Raw genomic sequence first — 24272 nt, 5'->3', positions numbered from 1 at the left:
TGAAGACGCTCTTAGCATTAAGAGGCTTTTGGGAAACCCACCACAGATTTTTAAATGTGTCAATTTGTTTTCCTTTTTACTGCACAGTTTTAACCGTAGAGGTTAAACCTATCAAACAGTTTGGCCACGTTTTACAATTGTAAAAAGACGACATTGCATATAGGCCTCCACTAAAGAGTACAGTGCCTACAGCTCCTTTCCATCCAAAATAGTTAACCTGCTTGTTTTTGTAATTTGCAGCGGCCTCTGTTGCCTGCAAGGCAAGCTGCAATTCTTGGGTTTCAGTCACGTGACTTTTCTTAGCAGTTTCACTTCCGGTAAAACAGCTGGTGGTCTAGCAAACCAAAACGGCTGCCATAGTGCAAACAACTAGCGATAACTTAGAGTATGCTCGTAATCTAGAAGCCACTCCTTGCTTTAGATATATTCAGAAGATTGCAATGGAATCGATCCCTACAGTCTGGGAAAGAAGGATGTCATACAATCTTGAAAACCACCCTTCAGTCGAGTTCCCAGACATCTCGAACTATCTAGTGTTGCAGACGTCCTTCTATACCGTAAAACAGATGAAAGTGTGGAAGAGTATGGAGGCTTACAACTCTTTTGTATGTGGCTGGGTAAAGGACCTCGCTATCAAGTCGCTGCTGAATGAATCCTGTATTGTTTTTGCCCGTGTAAGTGTGTGTTCTTTTTTTTTTTTAAGCTTTTCGTTCGTGTCTTTACAACGAAGCGCTGCAAGTTGAAGTGTAAACAAACAACAGTTCACTTGATTCTCACTTGTGTTCGCTCTTATCTTTCAGGTAAATCATTCACAAAGATCATCAGAAACCCCTTTAAAAGACCTGGATCTTAGTTAAACAAGACGAAGAAGTGATCACAGCGCATTCTAATTGTTTGGCTGGGTAAGAATTTTGTCACAACCTTCATGTATATGGAATTTGTGAGGAGTGAGGAGTAAACAAAGAAGCAGCTGGGGACTTTAGCGCTTTGTGACTTTAAAAAAAAAAAAAAGTACCGTCAAATAATGACACAACAAGAAAAGTACTTGCAAAACACTAAGGACATAGCTGAGAGGGATATACAAACCTTTCACCAAGTGATCACTGCAAACTCGAGCATGCTTCGACTCGGCTCCCTCCGATTTCACTGAGAGGTTCAAAAGCCACCTTTCTCAATGTCTTTTTTTGAAATCCTGTGTTCGTTCACCCTTTTTTTATTAGTTCACTGGGAACCTTGAAGAAACTCATCAGTTTCATGGTTTGATCGATTCAAACAACCTAAAACAATGCAAGTATAAGGCATTTTTCATGCGAGCAATGCACCTCCTCCGTACAAACACTTTAACAACTGAGCTTTGGTAGACCACCAGCTAAAGTTTTGAATAACTAATGAGGCAGATGTGATGTCACATGAAACCCAAGAATTACAAATGACTTGACAAGCCTTCTTCATTTCCTCGGTAAAGATGTACTAAATTGTGCACATGGTTTAGTTTAATGTGGCCACAGGATAAGCAGTCAAGGTCTTTCAGAGGAGCACACAAATGAACCAAAAAGTGGGAACAATTGTGTTAATTTGAGAACTCAAAATTAATTCTCAAAAGACCAGAGTGTAGCAAGACAGAGACCAGACAGACTTTGAGTGGTTTTTACATCCAATCACAGTAATGATGTTAATCAGAAAATGCACAGGCAATTTAGTGATATCCCCACAGTTATTGTCTTGACCAGTCTTGAAATACAATCCTCTTATGCATGAGACAAAGACAAGGCTGAATTAAAAATGTGGTTGATTACAAGAAGAAACCGATCTCAAGCACTACAACACTAGGTACTACTAATAGGTGCTTTTATGCGAAGTTAGCAATATACTGTACAATAACATAAAAACACATCTTAGCAGTCTAACATAAAACAACGTAGGTGCCAGATGAATAAGCAGAGCAATGGTTACTGGGAATTTTGAGGCAAACAATGAAGCACTTATTCTGGTTGACATCTTGCCTTATTCAGTTATCCAACACTTATGGAAGATAAGTGTTTCAGGCTTCTAAAGAAGCAACAGAAAATGGCAAGTTTATCACTAAATCTTGTATGCTTGGGCTGCCTTATGTAGATCTGCACATTAATTATTAAATGCAACCAAAGCCCATGATTTAAACTTTGCTGTATCTCTTAGAAGTAGACTGATAACTGATATCTGAGCAACAATCAGATAAGCAAATGGTATGTTTCTGATTGACTACTCAGGATAAAACGCTCTAATAACCAGTGTATGCTGGAGTACGGAGAAAACATGAAAACTTGGTCATGATGAGTAAATGTAGACGATAACCTCTGCATGTATTACTTTCACTTAATTTTAAATGTGAAAACGTAGGTCGACATGTAGAGCTAGTAGAATCCCAAATCAGAAAAAAGCTGGGACGGTATGGAAAATGCTAATTAAAAAAAGAAAGCAGTACTTTCTAAATTTACTTTGACTTGCATTTCATTGCAGACAGAATGAACCCAAGATATTTCATGTTTTGCCTGGTCAACTTCATTTCATTTCTTAATATACAGCCATTCCTGCATTTCAGGCCTGTAACACATTCCAAAAAAAAAAAATTGGGACAGAGGCAATTTAGGGCTAGTAATGAGGTAAAATAATTAAATCATGATGTGATTTGAAACGGGTGATGTCATCTATCCATCCATCCATCATCTGTAGCCACTTATCCTGTTCTACAGGGTCACAGGCAAGCTGGAGCCTATCCCAGCTAACTATGGGCGAGAGGCGAGGTACACCCTGGACAAGTCGCCAGGTTATCGCAGGGCTGACATAGACACACAACCATTCACACTCACATTCACACCTACGATCAATTTAGAGCCACCAATTAGCCTAACCTGCATGTCTTTGGACTGTGGGGGAAACCGGAGCACCCGGAGGAAACCCACACAGACACGGGGAGAACATGCAAACTCCACACAGGAAGGCCCTCGCCAGCCGCTGGGCTCGAACCCAGGACCTTCTTGCTGTGAGGCTACAGTGCTAACCACTACACCAGGTGATGTCAACACGTGAGTGTATTCATGATTTGGTACAACAGCAGTATCCAGGAAAAACCTGGTCTCTGAGGAGCAAAGATGGGCTGAGGATTTCCAGTTTGCCAACAAATGCATGAGAAAATTATTGAAAGGTTTAGAAACAATATTCCTCACAGAAAGATATGAAGGGATTTCATATTTCACCCAATTCAAGGAATTTGGAGGAATTTTGGTGCACAAAAGGGCAAGGGCACAAGCCTAAGCTGAACAACACATGATTTCCGATCCCTTAGACAGCACTGCATCAAAAAACATCATTCATCTATAGTTGATAGAACCACATGGGCTCAGGATTACTTTAGCAAACCTTTGTCAAGCACTAAAATATGGAATTACATCTATAAATTTCAGTTAAAACTTTACTGTGTAAAAAGGAGGCCTTATGTTAACTGTGTCCAGAAGCACTGTCAACTTCTCTGGGCTCGGCGGCATCTGTAATGGCCCCTCACACAGTGGAAATGTGTCCTTTCCATCTTTGGTTGAAAAGAATCAAAATTGAAATGTGCTTCTTTTGAAGAAATAAAATTCATGAAAATATAAAATGTGCTGTTGTATTGTTTTGAACACAATGCAGTTCAAAGATTTGTAAATAATCATCGTTTTCAGTTTTAATTTCAACATACATCACAAAGTTTTCTGATTTGGGGTTTTAGATGATCTCCTTTGTGCTTTGATCTCATTCAGGGATCCAAGTCAAACCTGATCCAGGAACATTTATTTGAAGAAAAAGGATGTCAAATTTACAGGTTTCCAGTCCAATTTGTGAAACAGTTTGTATGCTATTAGGACATCCAATCTCAAACCTCAAAATAAATGCTGCTCCTCTTAAGTTATTGATCAATCTTACATGGAGGAAGCCATTGCATCATTGCACTAATAATTGTTTTTTCCCCATTTCTTATCTGCCAGAGATGAGATTCTTATCACCCTGATATATGGGTGAATGACCATCTACTGTACATGCTCAGATACCGACAGTTTGGCTCCCTGGTACAGAATACATACAAAAATATGTTTAGCTGGGATGCAGTAATTTGACTCGTGATTTTTGTAATATTTGTTTATTGATTGTAGGGTTTCAAAATGTAATTCCATGACAGAATGCGATCATGAATCAGTGTTATGCTGGTACAGGCAAAATGTCCCCTTCACTTAGAAATTTATCAATGTACTTTAATATATGTTATGTTATAAATGGAGGGATGACTAAAGTGTACTATAATCTTTTTTCCTGGATTGCCACTAATAATCCAAGTACAGCTTTTCACTGATATATTGACTGGTGAAGTATAGCATTTACTTGTTTTGAATTGCCCTTAAAGTAATTCACATTTTCTCATATCTTTTAATAATATCCTTGTATATTTAATGCATTGCCTGTTTGCACAATTTGAGTTTTCACTTTGTTCCATTCTGTGTTGTGTAGAAAGCATTAGTTGCTGGTATTCGAAACCTGATGGGGGTCTTTGCAAGTTCCAAAGTTGGTGTTGACGATGGATCCTCCAACGGACCAGTCACCTTCACATTTAAGTCCGTCCTCACAAGTGCAGTAGTAATATGTTCCATACAGGCTCTATGTGGGGGGGAAAGCACTCAAAGTATCAGAACTTCTGTGTGACTCCCGTAATATCCAACCAATATCTTCAATGGACCACTACCAGACCATTATAAAAAGACAGATATGGTAAATAGGCAGTCAACAAATTTTAGGAATCCTATGAAGAGCAACACAATATATGCTTTTCTTCCAATGTCAGCTACAATAGTCAGCTAATATAAACTTATGAGAAAGGCCAGCAGGCCCTCCTTCATCACTTTCAAACTTCAGGTCATGCTATGCATCAGCTAGAACAACTGGACCTTCTCAAAACCAGCTGTAAGCTCTGCATACACTACATACATTTGAGGTCAGAAGTTTACATACAGTGACATGTCATGGCAATATTTGGGCTTTCAATGATTTCTCTGAACTGTTCTTTTTCTGTGGCAGAATGATTGTACAGCATATATCTTGAAAAAAAACAACAACTAGAATTCAGTGCACAAATTTCCTTAGGTTTTCTGAAATCAACATAGGATCAAAAGTATACATATACAGGGTCAAAAATTTACATACAGCACACCTAATATTTGGGTAAAATGTCTCTTTGCAAGATTCACCAAAACATTTTTTGTTTACCATGAACAAGCTTCTGGCAGAATTCTGGTTGGATAGACCACAACTCTTCATGGTAGAATTGGTAGAGTTCAATTAAATTTTTTTTTTCTTGGCACAGACTCAACTTAAGAAGAAACCTTTATTCGTCACATGCACACTTCAAGCACAGTGAAATTCATCCTCTGCATTTAACCCATCTGAAGCAGTGAACACACGCACACACCCAGAGCGGCGGGCAGCCACACTAGAGCGCCCGGAGAGCAGTCAGGTTCGGTACCTTGCTCAAGGGCACTTCAGCCCAAGGCCGCCCCACGTCAACCCAACTGCATGTCTTTTGGATTGTGGGGGAAACCGGAGCACCCGGAGGAAACCCACACAGACACAGGGAGAACATCCAAACTCCACACAGAAAGGCCCTTGCCGGCCGCTGGGTTCGAACCCGGAACCTTCTTGCTGTGAGGCAACTGTGCTAACCACTACACCACCGTGCCGCCCCATATAAGCACAGTCCATACATTTTCAATAGGGTTGAAGTCAAGGCTTGTTTTAAGCTTAATGTTAGCCTGCTTTATCCTCCACAACCAGCTCTGATGCGTGTTTGGGTTCATTTTCCTGTTGTGACTCCCAATCATGTTCAAGTTTCCAATGGTTTGAGGTTATGCTGAAGACTTCTGAGGTAGTTCTTCATTATTCCATCCACTTTATGCAATGAACCGGTTCCACTTGCAGTAAAACGGCCCCAAAGCATGATGATCCTACCACCACCACCAGCTGGTACAGTGTCCCTCTGTACGTCGTGGTCATTGTGGCCAAACAACTCCGTCTTTGTCTCATCTGACAAATACAGCTATCATCCAGAATATGATCACCATGGACTAAGAGGCTGCTATCCAAGAAATAACCCCCTGCTCCAAAATTGACACCTTCAAGCTTAACTAAAGTTTGAAGCTGACCACACGGACCACACTTTGTCCGTGTGATCAGCTTCAAACTTTAGTTAAGCTTGAAGGTGTCAATTTTGGAGCAGGGGGTTATTTCTTGGATAGCAGCCTCTTAGTCCATGGTGATATAAAACTCACTGAACTATAGGCAGTGATCCATCAGCTTCCAGTTCATGGCAGGGCTGTGCATTGGTGGTTCCTGACCATCCAAACCAATTTCCTTTTCAGCTGAGGGTGACAGTTTGGGTTTTCTTGAAGCAAAGTGGCTTGGCAAAGTGACTACACCTCACAATAACTTGCATACAATTGTTTGAACTGATCTTGGGATCTGCAGTTGTTTAGAAATGGCTCCAAGAGACATTCCTGCGTTGTGTACATCTGTGATCCTCTTTCTCAGATCTGCACTGAGCTCCTTGGACTTTCCCATTTTACTGTGTGTTGGTCAATCCAAGGAGTGCTGTAAACAAGCCCTTGTTATGAAGGCACAGAGAAGCTACCAGCTGTAGTCAATCATGATCACTAACAGGAGGTTAAGAGGCCTCAGCCTTGGCAAGATAAGAGACATTTTAGAAGTTTCAGCACCTCTGAATTAATAATCCGAGTCTGTAAATTTTGACCCTGTGTTGATTTCAGAAAACCCAAAATAACAAAACTTCTACACCAAATTCATGGGTTTTTTCTATTAAAGAAACATGTTATGCAATCATTTCGCCACAGAAAACGAACAGTTCAGAGAAATCATTGAAAGCCCAATATTGCCATGACCACCATATCCAAGATGACATTCATGTCACTGTATGTAAACTTCTGACCACAACTGTACAAAGTGCTTTCATCACAGGTCACTGTAGGGGCAGTAAACAGGAGAAGCACTCAGTAAAATCCCAGTTAAGCATTTATGAAAGAATGCCACTGTTGACTGATAGAATGGAAAATGTACATGAAAATGAATTAAAACATTTAAAAGGACTAAATGTTTACATTTTCTGCCCCCAGGCATAATAATGCCTTGCTAATAGATGTACTAATTAATTTTTTCCCCCAATTTGTGTGACACTGACAATGTTTCCTCTTAAATATTAGTTAGCATTTCCTATACTGTTTATCGAGTAAGTGGTTACTACAAGATTGCCTCTTTCTTCAGTCGACTGCATTATCTATGGAGGAAGTGTTTTGTCCTCATCTTTTACAGCTTTGTTAGAGTTTTTTGCTTAATTTTGCCTTCGTGTGAAGGCAAATACATAGGTGAGTGCAAATTCAATGACAATAGAAAACACCATGTTTGTTTTTTTTCTTTGAAAATGTTGCCATTAAATATTCAATAATTTTAAATACAAGAAGAAATTGATTACGTTCTTTATGTTGACCTGAAATTAATTAGGCCATAGAGTTATGCTGATCCGTGAATTGTTATAGGGCCCAAGTTGTTTTGAAAACGTCCGTGGCATGGCCTTTACCTTTTTAGAGCATACTTCATTCTCTGCAGAGCGTGGGGCGCAGCGAGCCAGGCTAGTAGCAGAATGACGATGGCAGCAGGAGCTCTTGCACTGTGCACTGATGAAGCACAGCTCCCCATTATTCTACAGAGCAGACATTTCAACAAGAAATGCTAATTGGAATACAGATCGATACATTGGAATGTGCAAGATCAGTTATCTTTGACCCCAAGAAAGGAAGAAAATATAGAACAGTTTATATTTTCAGGTTCCATGGCAGATCCAAAAAAGTACTCTGGCAACGTTAATAATTCGGTTCAGCTGCTTGCTCTCAAGTTTCAGCGCTCTTACCAGGTTGATGATAATGCCCCTTTCATCAGAGGTTTCATGAGTAGTGGCCAGGGCCAGAGCCATCAGGCACATTGCAATCACTAACACAGCCTTCATCCCGTTGTGTCTAGATCCACAATTCCTTTCCACAGGTTCTGCTTTTTTTCCCCCCCCTATATATCAGACCGCCCATTCTGAACCGTGCCCAGCGTTAACAAAGGTCATCTTTCTCAAATACAGCTTAAGTACATTTGTGACCAAGCTCTAAGTTCTTGACAGCTGTACAAACACAGCTTCCCCCCCCCCTTTAGTCTATGCTAATGACAGAAGGCTTATTCCCAACAAGCATTATAATGGGTAATGTATTATTAAGGCAATATTTCTGCGTTTCAAATAAGCCACTGAAACAGACCTGGACTAAAATCATTCAAAATGTAATCAATCAATCAGAGTATAGAATTAGTGCCGGTTCTAGCTTGTATGGTGCCATGGCCAACCCCCCTGTTATCCCCCATCCCAATATATAAAACTATATAAAATATCTATATATTGTATATGAATTTTACTAACAATGTCTTACTGTTCAGAAATTTTGGCCTTGTTAAGCCTGATGAGATTAATAGCAAAACAAAACAAACACTTGGGGCACCTAATAGCAGAAAATACTAAAATACATGGGGCACCTACGGTAATAGCAAAACACATCAGAGACCTCGGGTTTGACAAAGACTTTTTAGGCATGTTAGAGAGAAAGAATGCAGCAACGAGAGTCCTTACTAGAACCAGACCACATTGCCCCATCTTATACACACTGCATTGGCTCCCAGCCAAATTTTGCATGGATTATATCTTGTGCCACAGTACCCGAGCGACCTTCTGGTGTTTTATGACCCACCCTGCCTACTTGGATCAAAAGGTGCAGGCTATTTGTTTGTACCTTGAATGCAGAAGGCTAGGAGTTATGGAACAGCCTTCTAATTAGTGTTCGGGACTCAGACACAGTCTCAGTGTTTAAGTCTAAGCTGAAAATATATTTGTTTAGTCAAGCCTGTAAATAAAACCCCCTTTCCAAAAAAATTGGGTTGTGTAAAATACAAATAAAAACAAAATGTGATTATTTGCAAATTATGGAAATCCTATATTTCATTGAAAATAGTGCAAAGGCAACATATCAAATGTTAAAATTGAGAAATTTTATTATTATTTGAAAAAGATGTACTCATTTTTGAATTTGATGCCAGGAACACATTTCAAAAAAAGGTGGGATGGAGGCATGTTTACCACTGTGTTGCATCACCTCTTCTTTTAAACAAGCCATGGCCTAAAGATTAGAGAAGCTGCTTTGGACCAAAAGGTCGCTAGTTCGATTCTCTAGACCAGCAGGAATGGCTGAAGTGCCCTTGAACCCCCATCTACTCCGCAGGCTGCTCTGGGTATGTTGTACATCACTCTGGATAAGAGCAACTACTAAATGCCTGTAAATGTAATGTAACAACACTCTGTTAAAAGAAGTTTGGTAACTGAGGAGACCAATTCTCTACTTTCACATACCCATAATGCCTTGCGGGGTAACCTGGCACTATATTTGTTTACCAAGTCAGATAACCTCAGTCATTTCTTCAAATTCACATGAGGAAAAATTACTTTTATTATGCGCCAACTTGTTCAAATAACCGTAAAAAGGAGTCCTGATTTAAAGTTTTATAGAATACCTAAAGAAGCTAAGCGTGGAAAAGCGTGGTTAGACAGAATTCGCAGTCAAAATTTTACACCAACAGACAACACGTGACTGTATTCTGCACACTTCAGTGGCGGAGTAAAGTCTGATTATCCAAGTCACGAAGCCTACAACTCCTCTGTCTTTGTGTTGAGTCATAAAAAGTGCGAAAAAAAAACAAGGACAAGTCAAAGAACTGAAAAGGAAACTTTATTGAAGGATCAACTCCCAAAACAAAAGTGCAAATGATGCAGTGTAAGTAAGCTTACATGTACTTCCCCTTTTAGTGTTTACATAGGTAGATCAAATGTAGTCCATGACCCTATCGTCCTAACAGCTTCCTTGAACAGCCCAAAGATTGTTGTAATCTGGTAGCATATGAGCTCGAGGAAAATCAGTGAAGGAAATCAAAATCAAATTAAACTTAAAAAAAAAAAGACAATTCTGTGGTGTTTACAGTACTTACTTGACTGAATGAATTCCATGCTCGTGTTCCCATACATGAAGTATTTTCTCATGACTTTCTCGTCGTAACAGGCAACCAGCAAAACCAATCAATTTCACTGTGGATTCTTCTATGATCAATCTTTTAACTTCTGCAGGTAAGTAATTATTGGAACACCCATGCTGACAGATGAAGAAAGCTGCTTTATGTCACCCAAAGTAGAGATGCTCAAAGCATTCGATATGATATTTACAAGCACTTTTTTTTTTTTTTTTACAGACCACAGTTACTATGATAACTTTAGGACTGCAGTTGCCACAGTCTTGCATTCAAGTCTCCAGCAGTGAATAGTTGATAACCATCAAAATAGACGTCGTCATGTTAAAACTACAATGACTTTCCCGGTTACACAATTGCACTTTTTGACTATATAGCGCAAAGTTATAGAAGCGAGTTATTTATAAAACCACACTATCCAGGGTCACCCAGATGAGGATGGGTTCCCTTCTGAGTCTGGTTCCTCTCAAAGTTTCTTCCTCATGTCATCTCAGGGGGTTTTGCCCTGCTACTACCACATCAGGCTTGCTCATAAATTCATAGATGCAGAACCCCAAATCAGAAAAACTTGGGATGGGATGGAAAATGCAAATTAAAAATAAGAAAGCAGTGACTTCTAAATTTACTTTGACTTGCAGTTTACTGCAGACAGTATGAACCCAAGATATGCAGAGGGGAACTGTCGGGGCCTTCTAGGCCTTCAGAGAAGGCCCAAACATATCGGCATTTCAAATTTTATATGCTTTCATTGTAATTATTCTCTTCTAACTTGGCCTAATTTTCTATCAATTTTTTTTTTTTTTTAGAAATGAAAGGGTTACTACTCTGAGAACATTAGAGTTAAATCCAATAAGATTTTTTTGTTCATTGTCTCTAGGCAGAGAAGAGTTTAGAGCTGTTCACTTATTGGTTCAGACTTCATCATCGGGACAGAAGGCCACGGCTGTGTATGTTTATGTAGGAAGTGATATAAATTAACCAATCAGATTTTGATTTATAGTGGGAAGGACCAAAAATTTATCACTCTCTGCCTTCTCAAAGGCCAACGCAAGCTTAACTGTGAATCGATGCCGTCAGCACAGCAGTGAAGTAATCTTCCAGCCCGTGTAGCATTCATCAGTAGTGTTAGCGAATGCTAATAAAGCAGTCAAGCCAGTGCTATCGAGAGCAAGTAGCACAGGCTAACAACCAAGAAACTAAGATTTCTGTCTCTAGACTCTTCTTCCACACAAGGTCACCACAGTATTTTTCACTCAGACTCAAGTATTCATTTCCCGGTGTAATTTACTGAGTTACTTTTAAAATCAACATCGACAGCTACACATGACGGAGCTACCTAGCAGCTTGCCACTAATCCCTTACAAAATCTTTTGCCCTGTTACTTTTTTAGCTGAGCTGAAATCCCAGCTTGAAAAGTAACAGTTTGCTGCTGAAGATATGTCATGTTTTGTTTGAACAATGCTATTTCATTTGTTAATATACATCCATTCCTGAATTTCAGGCTGAATGTCAGTGCCCTTTACTAAGGTAACTAGCACTTCTATGAAGCAGCATTAATTCAGAAAAGTACACGGATTCAGGAGCAGCATATGTTACCTTCAATTTGACATCTTTTCCAGGGATATTTCAACAAGACCATGCAAAACCAAGTTCTGCACACATTACAAAGGCATGGCTGGGGAAGAAGAGGGTGTCTGTCCCCAACAGAGAATGTGTGGTGAATTTTGAAATGAAAAATACAATAATGACGACCCCATACTGTTGCACACCTTAAGACTTGTTTGCAGGAAGAACAGGACAAAATATCACCTGATGTCCTCAGTCCCTAAACAAATGCTGTGAGAATGAATGGCAACATTATAAAGTGGTAAATGTTTTACCATCACAACTTTTTTGAAATCTGTTACAAGAATCAAAATTGTAATGTGTTTATTTTGGGGAAAAAATAAATAAAATTCACGAGGTAAAACATGGAATACTGTTATACTGTTTTGAGTGCAATACAGATTAAAGGTTATTTACAAGTCATTGCTTTCCGTTTTAATTTCAACATACCATCACAACTTCTTCTGATTTGGGGCTGTAAAATTTATATATTCCTGCAAAACTGCTTTGTGACAATGTTAAAAGCGCTTGAACTGAATTTTGAGAGAGAGATACACACTTCATTCTTTATTCTGAGCTCCGTGTTTTACATCCTGTTTGAGCCAACATAATAGTCCACTCAACACTGAAATCACTCAAACTAATAAACGCTCACCCACTATTTCTATACAACTCCACCTGCTCATTCACATTTGGCACTTGACCACACCCTCAGTACCCCACCCATTTTGAATGCATTTTCTCTGAATAAAAAAAAGAGAGAAATGAATTCAAATCTATTTATGTGCATTGTTTCCCCCACATGTGGTGCAGAGATGGTGGAGTAATGTTTTTGCTCAAGTTGGGGAGGTATAGATGATGTTTGTATTCGATGTAATACGGTTTTTATTTAGGCGAATGTTATTTGCACCCAGTGCGCCAGTAGCCAGCAAAGCTATTTGTACCTGGGGTAGATAGCCAATTTACACCCAGGTGTATATAGCATCACCCAGAGACAAGACAAGCACCCAAGTGTCCATAGTGAACACAACCTTCAATCCCTCAGGCAGCACTGCATTAAAAACTGACACGATTGTATATAGGAGGTTATTGCATGGGCTCAGGAACACTTGAAAACTGGTGTCAGTAAACGCAGATCGTCACTGCATCTACCATGCAAACCAAAAGTCATACATCAACAACATCCAGAAACACCACCAAATTCTCTGGGCCTATGCTCATCTGACAAGTCCACATTTCGACTTGGTTTTGGAAATCATGGACATTGTGTCCTCTGGGCTAAAGAGGAAAATGACCATCCGGACTGTTACCAACACAATGTTCAAAAGCCAGCATCTGTGATGGTATGGGGGTTGTCTATAGACCCTTTTCAGTCACGTGACCTTCGTAAACGCGACCACCATTTTGGACATGTAGCGGACTTCGGCTCGAATTGGTTTGAATGCGAGGAAGGCGACAAACGGAGAACATACAAGAAAAAGGAGCGAGATGCAGAAAACACCTTCGCTATCCAGCGACGTAGGGCATTTACAGGGCGAGCAGAGGGAGAAATAACAGTAACGACACATTAGCAACGCCGTACAGAAATAACGGTTTATGGCACAGACCCTTTCGGTTCTCGCTCATCTAGCTGCTACAATGACTGCTTAGACTGCAACAATAATATCTAACACACATTTAAGTATCCGTCGTAAAGACGTGAAACTCGTCGAGTGACGAGTGTGTTCATTGATAAGCTAACACAATCTAAAAGTAGACATACCATCACACTGCCCTGGCGCTGTGTACAGTTTACCTTCTATGGTTTATGCACTCACTATTTGCCATTACTTTCTCCAACCGTTGTTAGAGATTACAGGGAACGGCCTGGATTTAAGAGACAAATACATGTTCCTCTTGTTTTGAACACTTAGCCCATGTTTACATTAGACCGGATCAGCGGATCATCAGATTAACGTTTTTAAAAGCGATTAGTGTGCACACAGCAACACCAATACACGATTCGTCTGCACACAGCAACACCAAACAGCAACACGGATACGCTCAGCTCCGCAGGCATCCTGCGCTCCAAATCACTCCGCCCTGAACAGCGAGTGCCCTCTGGAGGGTGCGCACTCCGGCCCTGCGCAGCTCACACAGCGCGCGAGTGAAGTGCACGAGCCACGATTCGGGACTGAGCCGCTGTGTGTGCGATCCCAGCGCAGATCACTTACCACTCGCAAGTGGAAGGATGGCAAGCCTAAAGACAATCGTTTTTTTTTTTTGTTACATAGTCAAGAGAGGTGTCGGATCACTGGATCCAGTGTAAATAGCTGCCGGAGCCAACGCCCGAGGTTCCGGAGCGCGCTCCGGTTTGCTCCCCCTCAAATTAAGCGCTGTTTGTAGAACACTGCCTCTGATCTGTCCTACAGTCTACCAACAGCAAAGGAACACAACGCTAGCTAATGTCGTTAGCTAATAGCTACTACAGAAGAACAAAGAGGTTACAATGGGTTATTTTAACCTATTTGGTTACACACTCGCCGCCACAGAATGTTAACAGCAATGTAATGCCTTTTCTGGCTAATTTTATTCGTCTTACCGCCAACAAAGTGGTCACTACACAAGCGCTGGTATGCCGAGGGCTGACAATCTGTTAATGGCCGCTATCCATCTTCTCCGTCGGGATCCGATAAAATGATAACCCTTGCCTTGTGTGTTGATGGTTACTACATCCAGGTGCACAACAATATAGTGGCATGATGGAAGTCTTGCTGAAAATAAACACTTTCTTTGCTGCCGTTCCTCAATGTTGGCTGTGGTAAACTACTGGTAGTACATGTCCAAAATGGCGGCCGCGTTTGTCGTGACGTCACGTGAAAAGGGTCCATAGCATGGGTAACATGCACACTTGTGAAGGTACTATTAAATGTTATAAAAAGGTACATACAGGTTTTGGAGCAACGCATGATGCTATCTAGACGACGTCTCTTTCAGGAACAATCCTGCTTCTTCTATAGCAAGACAATGCCAAGCCACATTCTACACTTTTACTATGAAGCTATGCTGATGTAAAAGAGTGCAGGTGCTAAACTGGCCTGCCTGCCTCCCATTGAAAATGTGCTGTGCATTACAAAGCACAGAATATGACAATAGATACTCCAGACTGTTGAGCAACTGAAGTCACATGTCAAGCAAGAATGGGAAAGAATTTCACATTCAAAACAAACAATTAGTGTCCTCAATTAACAAAGGCTTATTGAGTGTTGCCAACTAAAACATGTAGCACAGCAATAAATATACCCCTTTCCAACCTTTTTGGAACATGTTGCAGCCATCAAATTCAGAAAGAGAGTGTATATTTACAAAAAAAAAGTATCAGTTTGAACATGAAATATCTTGTCTTTGTATTGTATTCAACTGAATACAAGCCAGTCAAAAAGGATTTGTAAATAATTGCATTGTGTTTAATTTTTTTTTTTAAATCAGGGCTGAACCACTTAAAAGTTACTAGCTAGCAACTCCTACCATCAAACAATTATCAGAGAATGAGAAGCTTTTCCAGGTCTGCAAGTTTCTTCTTTCTCCACATTTTTTTCTGCTCTGCTCTGTCTCCCTTTCCTTTCCTTCAACCCTGAACCAGAACATCATAACTAAAATGCAAAAGAAAATAAAAATACATTTTAGTTATTAAATGACAAAATTTGAGTGGGACCCCAAATTTTTTTTAATCATGTATGTATAAAATTATGCTAGATCATGAAGCTTAATTATTAGTTATTAATTATTAGTTTGGACTTGGAGCAACATTTGAAACCATTTAGATGTTTAGTTATGGTACAATATCTATTACAGATACCAACATATCCGAGATATTTATATTTGAGATATTCACATACACAAAGCAAAGTGCTTGTAAAATATCAGGACTGATGTTAAAACCAGTTTCAAACCAAGAACCCTGCCCTGTCCGAGTCCTCTTCATGGCATTCAGGAAGCAGCTGTACACTTACACCAAGGCTTGTTGTATATCTGATTACTCTGGTCAACTGTTTCATTACCTTATTCTGATCACATTACCATTTAAAATTTATACCCCATGACACCTCTGTTGGTTGAGGCATTGTTTCTAACACAAAACAACAAGCGTTGATGACTCAGTCACTTTTTGAAGACATGCCTGTACCAGTGAACTTTTACCAGTTACAGAGAGTGCGCATAAATGTTCTTAGGTTGTAACAGTAAGGATTAGGAAAAAAAAAATCTGTGGTAATGGATTTTTTTGTAGCATAGCTTTGGCCAGATAAAGATTTTGCTGACGTTTTCTTAGCTAGTTGCAGGTATTTTGGTTTTCACATCTTATTGGACAGCTCTAAATCATCATCAACATGGAGAAAATGCTTCCTGCTACAGAGGCAGTCAAAATCTACCAGACAAACTACGTGAGAAATGCCAGAGCTATTGGTGTGTTGTGGGCAATTTTCACCATCTGCTTTGCCATCATCACAGTGGTGGTGTTCATTCAGCCCTACTGGATCGGCGACAGTATCAACACACCACAGTCTGGCTACTTTGGGCTCTTCTACTACTGCATAGGCAACCCCATCACTCAAGAGCTTGTCTGCAAGGGCAGTGTGCTTGATTTTAGCTCCATTCCATCTGGGGCATTTAAGACTGCCATGTTCTTCGTGGGAACCTCAATGCTGCTTAATGTGGCCACCATGGTCTCCTTCAGTCTCTTCTTTTTCTGCGGCGCAGCCAGCGTGTACAAGATATGTGCATGGATACAGACGTCATCCGGTAAAATTTAACAGTGTAACAGAGCTGAAGTTTGGTTCTCTCATTTGAAAGTTAAACTTGGTGACAAGAGCTTTTCAATTTTAAAGGAAATCAATTATATAGTTGACTTTCTCCCCCCCCAAAATAAAAAAAAAATCCATCCAGATAACTAGATTTTAGACATATTTTGGGCAGTTTCAGGCACTCCTATTATTACTTACATAATTATTTACATTAAATGTTAGGCAGGAAGTTGTTTAGGCCAGACGGGAAAATTAACAGGCTGTCAAAATAAGAGCAAAAGATAGTAGTGTGATAAGTGTATAAACACAGCACCTGTATTGTCCATAATGATTAAGAGTTCACTCAAAAATAATTTTACCTCTTTATTAACATAGGCATCTAGCTAAATATAGTCTACTAGTTTAACTAGTAACAATTAAATTAAAAATAAAACTTAACTTTTTAAAATGGATAAATTGTTACGATATTGCTAAAAATGGCCTTACCCGGCCGCAACCATTTGCACTGAAACCAGATATCCACCTGTGACGTTAAAGGCACCCTAGAAGGCCGTTGACCTTCATAACAGAGCCATCAAATAAAGGCTTCCATTTCTTAAAAAAATTTTATATATATATATATATATATATATATATATAAAATAATAATAAAGAAAAAAGGGCGGCACGGTGGTGTAGTGGTTAGCGCTGTCGCCTCACAGCAAGAAGGTCCTGGGTTCGAGCCCCGTGGCTGGCGAGGGCCTTTCTGTGTGGAGTTTGCATGTTCTCCCCGTGTCCGCGTGGGTTTCCTCCGGGTGCTCCGGTTTCCCCCACAGTCCAAAGACATGCAGGTTAGGTTAACTGGTGGCTCTAAATTGACTGTAGGTGTGAATGTGAGTGTGAATGGTTGTCTGTGTCTATGTGTCAGCCCTGTGATGACCTGGTGGCTTGTCCAGGGTGTACCCCGCCTTTCGCCCGTAGTCAGCTGGGATAGGCTCCAGCTTGCCTGCGACCCTGTAGAACAGGATAAAGCGGCCAGAGATAATGAGATGAGATCTTCTGATATCAAAAAGCTATAAGCTTGCTGTTGATTTGCTTGCATTTCTATATGTTGTACAATCACAGGGAAGAGTATGCAACTGCCTCTCTTAGCTTCTGCTATTATTACACCTAGTGGTCAAAAATAGGAACTGCAGTAAGCACTAATTAGACATCCATATGAGCAATTTTGTCTTCTGCCCATACTCACTCGATGAATATTTTCAGTAGAGGATGACAGGACACAATGGTTAGTGACTGGGTTGCCAGACTGGGATAGGATCAAATACTCTTCATTCCCCAATATCTTGTTGTGCAAGTTTATCTAGAATATATAGACAGGGCCAGATCCGGGTCCAGTGAAGTCCCTGGGCACATCCTTTGGAGTGCCTCCCTTTTCTTTTTTTAAATTGATACTTTTCTTGCCTTTCTCCTTGGAAAAGAATCCAATAGATTGTCAAAATCTAGGTGTCTGACAAGGTCTGACGCCACGGACAATAAGCTGAGACATGTTTGGCATATGCTACTCAACAGCTTTTTTTTTTTCTTCTACTTAGAGGGGAAAATGTCTGCTCACCTTGGCAGTTTGTCACTGGCAAAGTTTAAAAAAAAATTGCTATGAAAACAATTGGGAACAGTGGAGGGGCTTTAAGCCCCACAGGCCTAGGGACCTTATTGGTCAGCTTACAGTTTAAACCCCAAGGGGCTTCTGACCTCACATTATAAGCACTGAAGGATTTGGGGCCTGTAATAGTGAGCTCACATTTTGAACAAGGGGCCCTCACATTGTAAGCACTGAAGGATCTGGGGGTCCTAGTGGTTAGCTCGCATTACAAGCACCCAGGAGCCTTGTGATCTGCTTGTGCTGTCTGCACTGAGGACCCTGGCATTCAACTTCCTTCAGAAGTCTTGGGCCACACACAGCACGCAGCCTAAGACCCCCTTGCAGCCTCGAGGCCCTGGGGTAACTGGCCTGGTCCATCAGCCCACCTTGTGTACAGATATATAATTTTTTTAGATATATTGCAAAAATTGAGAGGGGGAAAGTGGAAATATGGATTGAATAGTGTCTATACATCAGAAATACTTGTGAAATATTTGCTTCCAACACAAAGGCTGTGAAAAAGAAGAAACATCTCCATTTTCCAATGCCCAAATGTTTGCTTTAGCTCCAGGTAGTTTGTGTGGTTTTGGAGGTTTAGTTGAGCTGGAAATTTGGCTGAAACCCATCAGCCTTAATTAACGATGTTGGTTTGAACACAGTTGAAGGTACGTCTAAACCCGTTCAGAATGAGCTGCTAAACTGGATTCTGAACGATTGCATGTTGTTGACTCTCATTATAATACTCGTCTGAGTATTAGGTAGTTACCTAATACTCAGAGGCTATAGCATAAGTCAACTCAGAGATCCTGAGCTTCCTAGGGCCCCAAGGCAATGGTTGGTTGCTTGTTTCTGAACTTCACATCCAACTCTACCAAGACAGAATAATCATTAACCAAGTTTTCTTCCAAGTAGCATGACTGCCTCACAGCTCCAGGGCCCTACATTCGATCTTGATTGATCATCTGTGTGGACTGTGTAAATTCCCCCCATGTCTGCATGGATTACCTGCAGGTTCTCTAGTTTCCTCCCACCTCCCAAAAACATGCGTACTGGACAAGAAACCATTAAAAACAAACAATTCACAAAAAATAATGCTGCCATACTTGGTGAATATTTTGTTTAAGGTGTTCTCAATCCTGTAGCTGTGCTGTTGGTGATGGGTTGTATGATTTACCCTGATGGATGGGACTCTCCTGAGGTAAAGCGGATGTGTGGCGAGAAGACGAGCAAGTACACATTGGGGAACTGCACAGTGCGTTGGGCCTACATTTTGGCCATCATCTGCATTCTGGATGCCCTCATGCTCGCACTTGTGGCCTTCACATTGGGAAACCGACAGGACAACCTGCTTCCTGATGAATTTGAAGTGGAGACAGGGGAAGGTAAGACGAAAAAGTAAACAATTATTTTTGAAAAACTACTGGTGAGTTTGGGCACTTGACTGAAAGCGTCTCACTGCAAAATTCAGACTAGACTATAAAATTCATAAAGCTAGAAGTTTCCAGTGCAAGTGTCTGGATTAGATAAGTATTGCTCAAATTCAGTATTTAGATTGGTGAAGCTAGATACAGTAATTCAAAGAAAAAAATTTTTTACAAAATACGCATAGCCAATTTTGGCATGACAACATACATAATTCTTTGTCGCCACAGGAAAAGCCTGAATCCAGAAGCTGTTCTGACACCTGCGAAGAATCAAAATGAGCATCTGAAAGCCAATGAGAAGGACCACTGGGGCAGATGGTGAATAGTAAAACTGGAAAAAAAAATCCAAATAAAAGCATTACAAATTGTATTCACACCTTTTGAGACGCTATGCAGTGTATGTGGGTTTTACCCATTTTAAACAAATTTTGCAATTAGGTCATAAAACAATGTTTATCTAAATTAAATGTTAAAAATCAAATTCAGAAAACAAATTTCACCCATCATCCAATTATTTTATTAAAACATTACTGTCCAGCTAAATACTCTTAGTTATCAATAGTAGGATTTCTTTAAAAACTGTACATGGCTGTAATATACAGATCAAGGCAAACTCTTTGGTACACACACACATACATATATATACACACACACACACACACACACACAACAAACACACGTGCGCAAGCACACTTTTCACAACCATCTTTTGGGTGATGTTTAACAGCTACTCAGTTTCCGGAAGCATAGAAAGTGAGAAAGCAACCCTCATGTACTCAGAATTGACCAAAAATGACACAAAGAAAACTGACACTTTTTGAGACAAAATTACACAGTGGTATGGCATTTCCTAAAATAAACTACAAATCAGTTAAATGCATTTTCTACAGTTATGAGGTAAACCTAATGGGTTCCTTTTTTTTTTCCAAAAAATCTCTGGTGTGCGTACTCCCAAAACTAGGAAACATGTAAAAAGTGACCCACAATATGTGCCCTTACATCAACCATGTTCAGTTAAAGCCTAGCAAAATACAGAAATCTGATCTTTCAGCATGGAGCACACAGCTTAAATAATACAAGAGGAGATGTTCCCTAAAACTGTTGTGCAAATTTAGAGGGGGGAGGAAAAAAATAAAATAAAAAAAGTTTGAGGACAAACACCGCCTCAGGAAACAAGTCCCAAGACATAACACCACCAAGAAAACAAAAACATTTCTCAGGTGAAACGTACAAGAAACCACACACAAAGTAGTACAAGTACTATTCAGGTAAGCAGTCAAACTGGAAAGTGATATGTTGCAGTCTGTCATGTGGAAGTGGAGGAAAAATGGGGCTGCGGTTGTTTATACGAGTCACTAGAGGGCGAGCCAGGGGTGGCACAGGCATTCAGCCGCTGTGGCCCGTTTCTCAGGGATGAGTTCAAGCATGGGGAGCAGGAAGTCTGCAAAAGTCTCGGCATCCTCGTGGGACCACTCGTACTTATCCAGCAGCACCTCCAACAGACCCCATGGCTTCAACTTGGTGATGTGCTTCAGGTCACCTACACACAGAACACATTTAAACCCTGCACAATACCCTTTCTACGCACACTCATTGGCACACGATACAGATTAACCTGTGAAGCGTGTATACATGACAGAGGGCTGTAGGGTTTTGAGAAAAATGATAAATGACTGCATTTTTTTTTTTTTTTAAACAGCAACATTATTTTTACTATCTGCCAAATACAAATCGGCTACGATTGTCAAGCTGCATGAAACAACAAATAGTGTTGCAGCAAACTTGATAAATCCAACAAATTTAATAATGGTGAAATCATTCAAATCATCTACACTTTTCCAATTAAACCTTCATGGACTTGCTCAACTGCTAGACACTGTACTACTTTTTAAACATTTATCATTCTATCGTTTACGTGCAAGGTAGTCACAGCAAAAGGTGCAAAGTTATAAATATTCTTTGATTAGGCAGTGGGGGGAGAAAAAAAAAAACATTCGCTATTCGATAAATATCAACAGCTTTGTCATTTTTGACACCTTATCATTCACTCAAGCATTCCTGTCTGCCTTGTTTCACTTACAGTTTCATGCTGTAAACAAGTTCACTGCTTTGAACAAATATACATTTTAATCTCCATTTAGATGCAGTGAGGTGATTCCCAACAGAAGAGTTTTGCATCCTACTGCTGATTTTCTTTTATTAAATGCAAACTGGTAACTGTAGGTACGCCTCCAATCACATACACACGTACGATCTAGACCAGGGGTTTTCAAAGTGTGGGAGAGTCAGCCCCCCCTCGGAGAGCAAATAAACAACAGCGCCCCCCCTTACAATTTTTGTTGTTGCTATACTTAATGTTCCATTCGTATTTTTAAAAAAATGGTTGTTGTACACATTATTTTTTTCTTTTTCACATTTTAAACATCTGTGCTTTTTAAAACATCTTGTTTTACACATTTTAAACATCCCATAGCATCGTTAGCTAGCATCTCTTGGCAGACAACACACTGTGGCAGTGGAGCATCTTCAGATCCAGTCCATGAAAATCCAAACTTTAAATAATCGTGGTCATACTTCCTTCTTTTTCCAGTCCCCCAGGATTCCGTGGGCCTTTTTTGTGATTGTTGTGGGCTAAAATGTCTGATGTTGCGGGGGGTTTTCCAAAAAATTGCGATGAAAGTTGTGTTTTTTTAGGTTTTTGTTGCGATTACATTGCGGGAGGAAGTGAAAGTTGCGAGAAATTGTTGCGATTTTCTCTTTTTGTGATTAAAATTGAGTGATATGTTAAATATTAAGTTATTACTGAAAAACTATTGATTAAAAAAACAAAGAGAAATGGTCCTATAAACAACTTTACCAATATAAAAGATTACCAGGACTACAAAAATGCAGAAAAATAGGCTTTACTTATCCAAATGCACCTGTTGGTTCAAAAGTTAAAGTGCATAGAACCTCACAGCACAACATGAAGTTACCTTAAAATAGAATATAAATGCCTCAGCTTTCATGTAAGAAAAAAAAAACCTATTAATACTAGTACTGTGTGCAGGCAGTCTCTCCTGAAGACTAAATTAAACAATAATTATAAACTAATAAAATAAATGGCTCAGGCTTCATAGAAGAAAAAAAACAATTTGAACAGAATCTCACAGTATGATGCTGAAGCTGCCTAAACAATGGAAAATAAAATACCATTTTGGCAAAAATGTTGGCATCCATTAACTTCTTGTATTAAGTAAAAAAAAAAATAAAGTGCACACAGTCCTTCACTGTAAACATAACACACTTCAGTGTTGCCAGATACTGCTGACGTTTTCCAGTCCAAAATATGTTCAAAACCCGCCAAAATGCACTTGAAATCATCCAATCTGGCAACACGACGCGCATGCTGCTTCTCTTGAACACACGGAAGTAAGGCGGAAGGTAGTTTGTCGACGTCACCTCAAGACGACGCCAACGATTGGTCAAATTTGCGGGAAAGTTGCGGTGATTGGATACAATTGCAACACCGCCCTGAATTCGCGGGGATTGGTTGAATTTGCGCTGAAGTTGCAAATCGCAACATCCTGGAGGCTCTGTTTTTTTGCTTGGCCCAGACTTTGTCTCCTCCCTCACTGTAGCTTTAGGTACTAAAAACCATAGACAGCTAAAAACCGATCCATTTTGTCTCTCACGTTGCGCCCCCCCTGAAGAACTCTGGCGCCCCCCGGGGGGACGCGCCCCACACTTTGAAAAGCCCTGAGACTACGTGAATAAAGTCTTTACAGCACATGAATTTTAATGTGATTTTCTGACAAAATCATTAGTGCTTGAATCAAACGAACCTAAAAGTAGGTTTATGTATTACTCTATTAGATCAATACATACTAAAAGTGTTGGTCTCTTTGCATAACACACAACTGAGGGAACCAAATAGTGCTGGTATTTATGTCTCCACACCACTCCACAGAGGCAAAATGTGTCCTAGAACAGCTGCTGTAAAATCATTATTTACAGGTAAATACAAAATACAGGGATGTTTTTCGCCGTGTGCACACATTTACAAGCCATCGTGTAGAACACCAGCCTTAATAAGCAGCCATATTTCAGTACAACACTTCTCTTCCCCCAATGCCCCAACCCCCACCCATTTCACATTCCGCTTATAGACCCTTTTCAGTCACGTGACCTTCGTAAACACGACCGCCATTTTGGACATGTAGTGGACTTCGGCTCGAATCGGTTTGAATGCGAGGAAGGCGACAAACATAAAAGAAAAAGGAGCGAGATGCAGAAAACTGTATTTACTAGTTTACTGTAATTATGATCTGGCAGCTATTTACACCGGATCCAGTGTAAATAGCTGCCGGAGCCAACGTCTGGCCGGCCGCGAGCTAGTGCGCTCCGGAACCTCGGACGTTGGCTCCGGCAGCTATTTACACTGGATCCGGCGTAAATAGCTGCCAGATCATAATTACAGTAAACTAGAATGGAATGTTAACAGCAATGTAATGCCTTTTCTGGCTAATTTTATTCGTCTTACCTCCAACAAAGTGGTCACTACACAAGCGTTGGTATGCCGCTATCCATCTTCTCCGTCGGTCAGCATCTACCGGGATCCGATAAAATGATAACCCTTGCCTTGTTTGTTGATGGTTACTACATCCAGGTGCACAACAATATAGT

The 24272-nt window shown here is 40.2% G+C and overlaps 3 protein-coding genes and 1 long non-coding RNA gene across 4 annotated transcripts in view; 1 reads left to right on the top strand and 3 right to left on the bottom strand.

Annotated features, from left to right (window-relative positions):
- Positions 1-4471: 4471 nt before the first annotated feature.
- Positions 4472-8150, bottom strand: LOC132892547 (colipase-like). Its single transcript, XM_060930830.1, is given in 4 exon segments — positions 4472-4665; positions 7649-7771; positions 7979-8104; positions 8106-8150. Coding segments are annotated over 4 exon segments (435 nt in total). The 3' UTR covers positions 4472-4524.
- A 7925-nt stretch (positions 8151-16075) lies between these two features.
- Positions 16076-19918, top strand: lhfpl5b (LHFPL tetraspan subfamily member 5b). Its single transcript, XM_060930829.1, has 3 exons — positions 16076-16560; positions 19326-19565; positions 19836-19918. The coding sequence occupies exons 1-3, from the start codon at positions 16149-16151 to the stop codon at positions 19844-19846; spliced, it is 663 nt and encodes a 220-aa protein (XP_060786812.1). The 5' UTR covers positions 16076-16148; the 3' UTR covers positions 19847-19918.
- Positions 19919-20101: 183 nt separating this feature from the next.
- srpk1a (SRSF protein kinase 1a) overlaps positions 20102-24272 on the bottom strand; it is a 40028-nt gene continuing 35857 nt past the window's right edge. The window contains exon 16 of the mRNA XM_060931997.1: positions 20102-21147. Coding sequence (XP_060787980.1) covers positions 20963-21147 — 185 coding nt within the window. The 3' untranslated portion in view covers positions 20102-20962. The remainder of the gene's footprint in view (positions 21148-24272) is intronic.
- LOC132893155 (uncharacterized) lies at positions 21608-23904 on the bottom strand. Its single transcript, XR_009655526.1, has 2 exons — positions 23333-23904; positions 21608-23293 (listed from the first exon to the last, which is right to left on the bottom strand). It is a non-coding gene; the product is annotated as an uncharacterized LOC132893155 (long non-coding RNA).

The sequence above is a fragment of the Neoarius graeffei genome, chromosome 10 (genome assembly GCF_027579695.1).
Source record: "Neoarius graeffei isolate fNeoGra1 chromosome 10, fNeoGra1.pri, whole genome shotgun sequence".
Lineage (NCBI taxonomy): Eukaryota > Metazoa > Chordata > Actinopteri > Siluriformes > Ariidae > Neoarius > Neoarius graeffei.
Note: the sequence above shows the minus strand (reverse complement) of the source record. Positions and strands in the feature narration are given on the sequence as shown.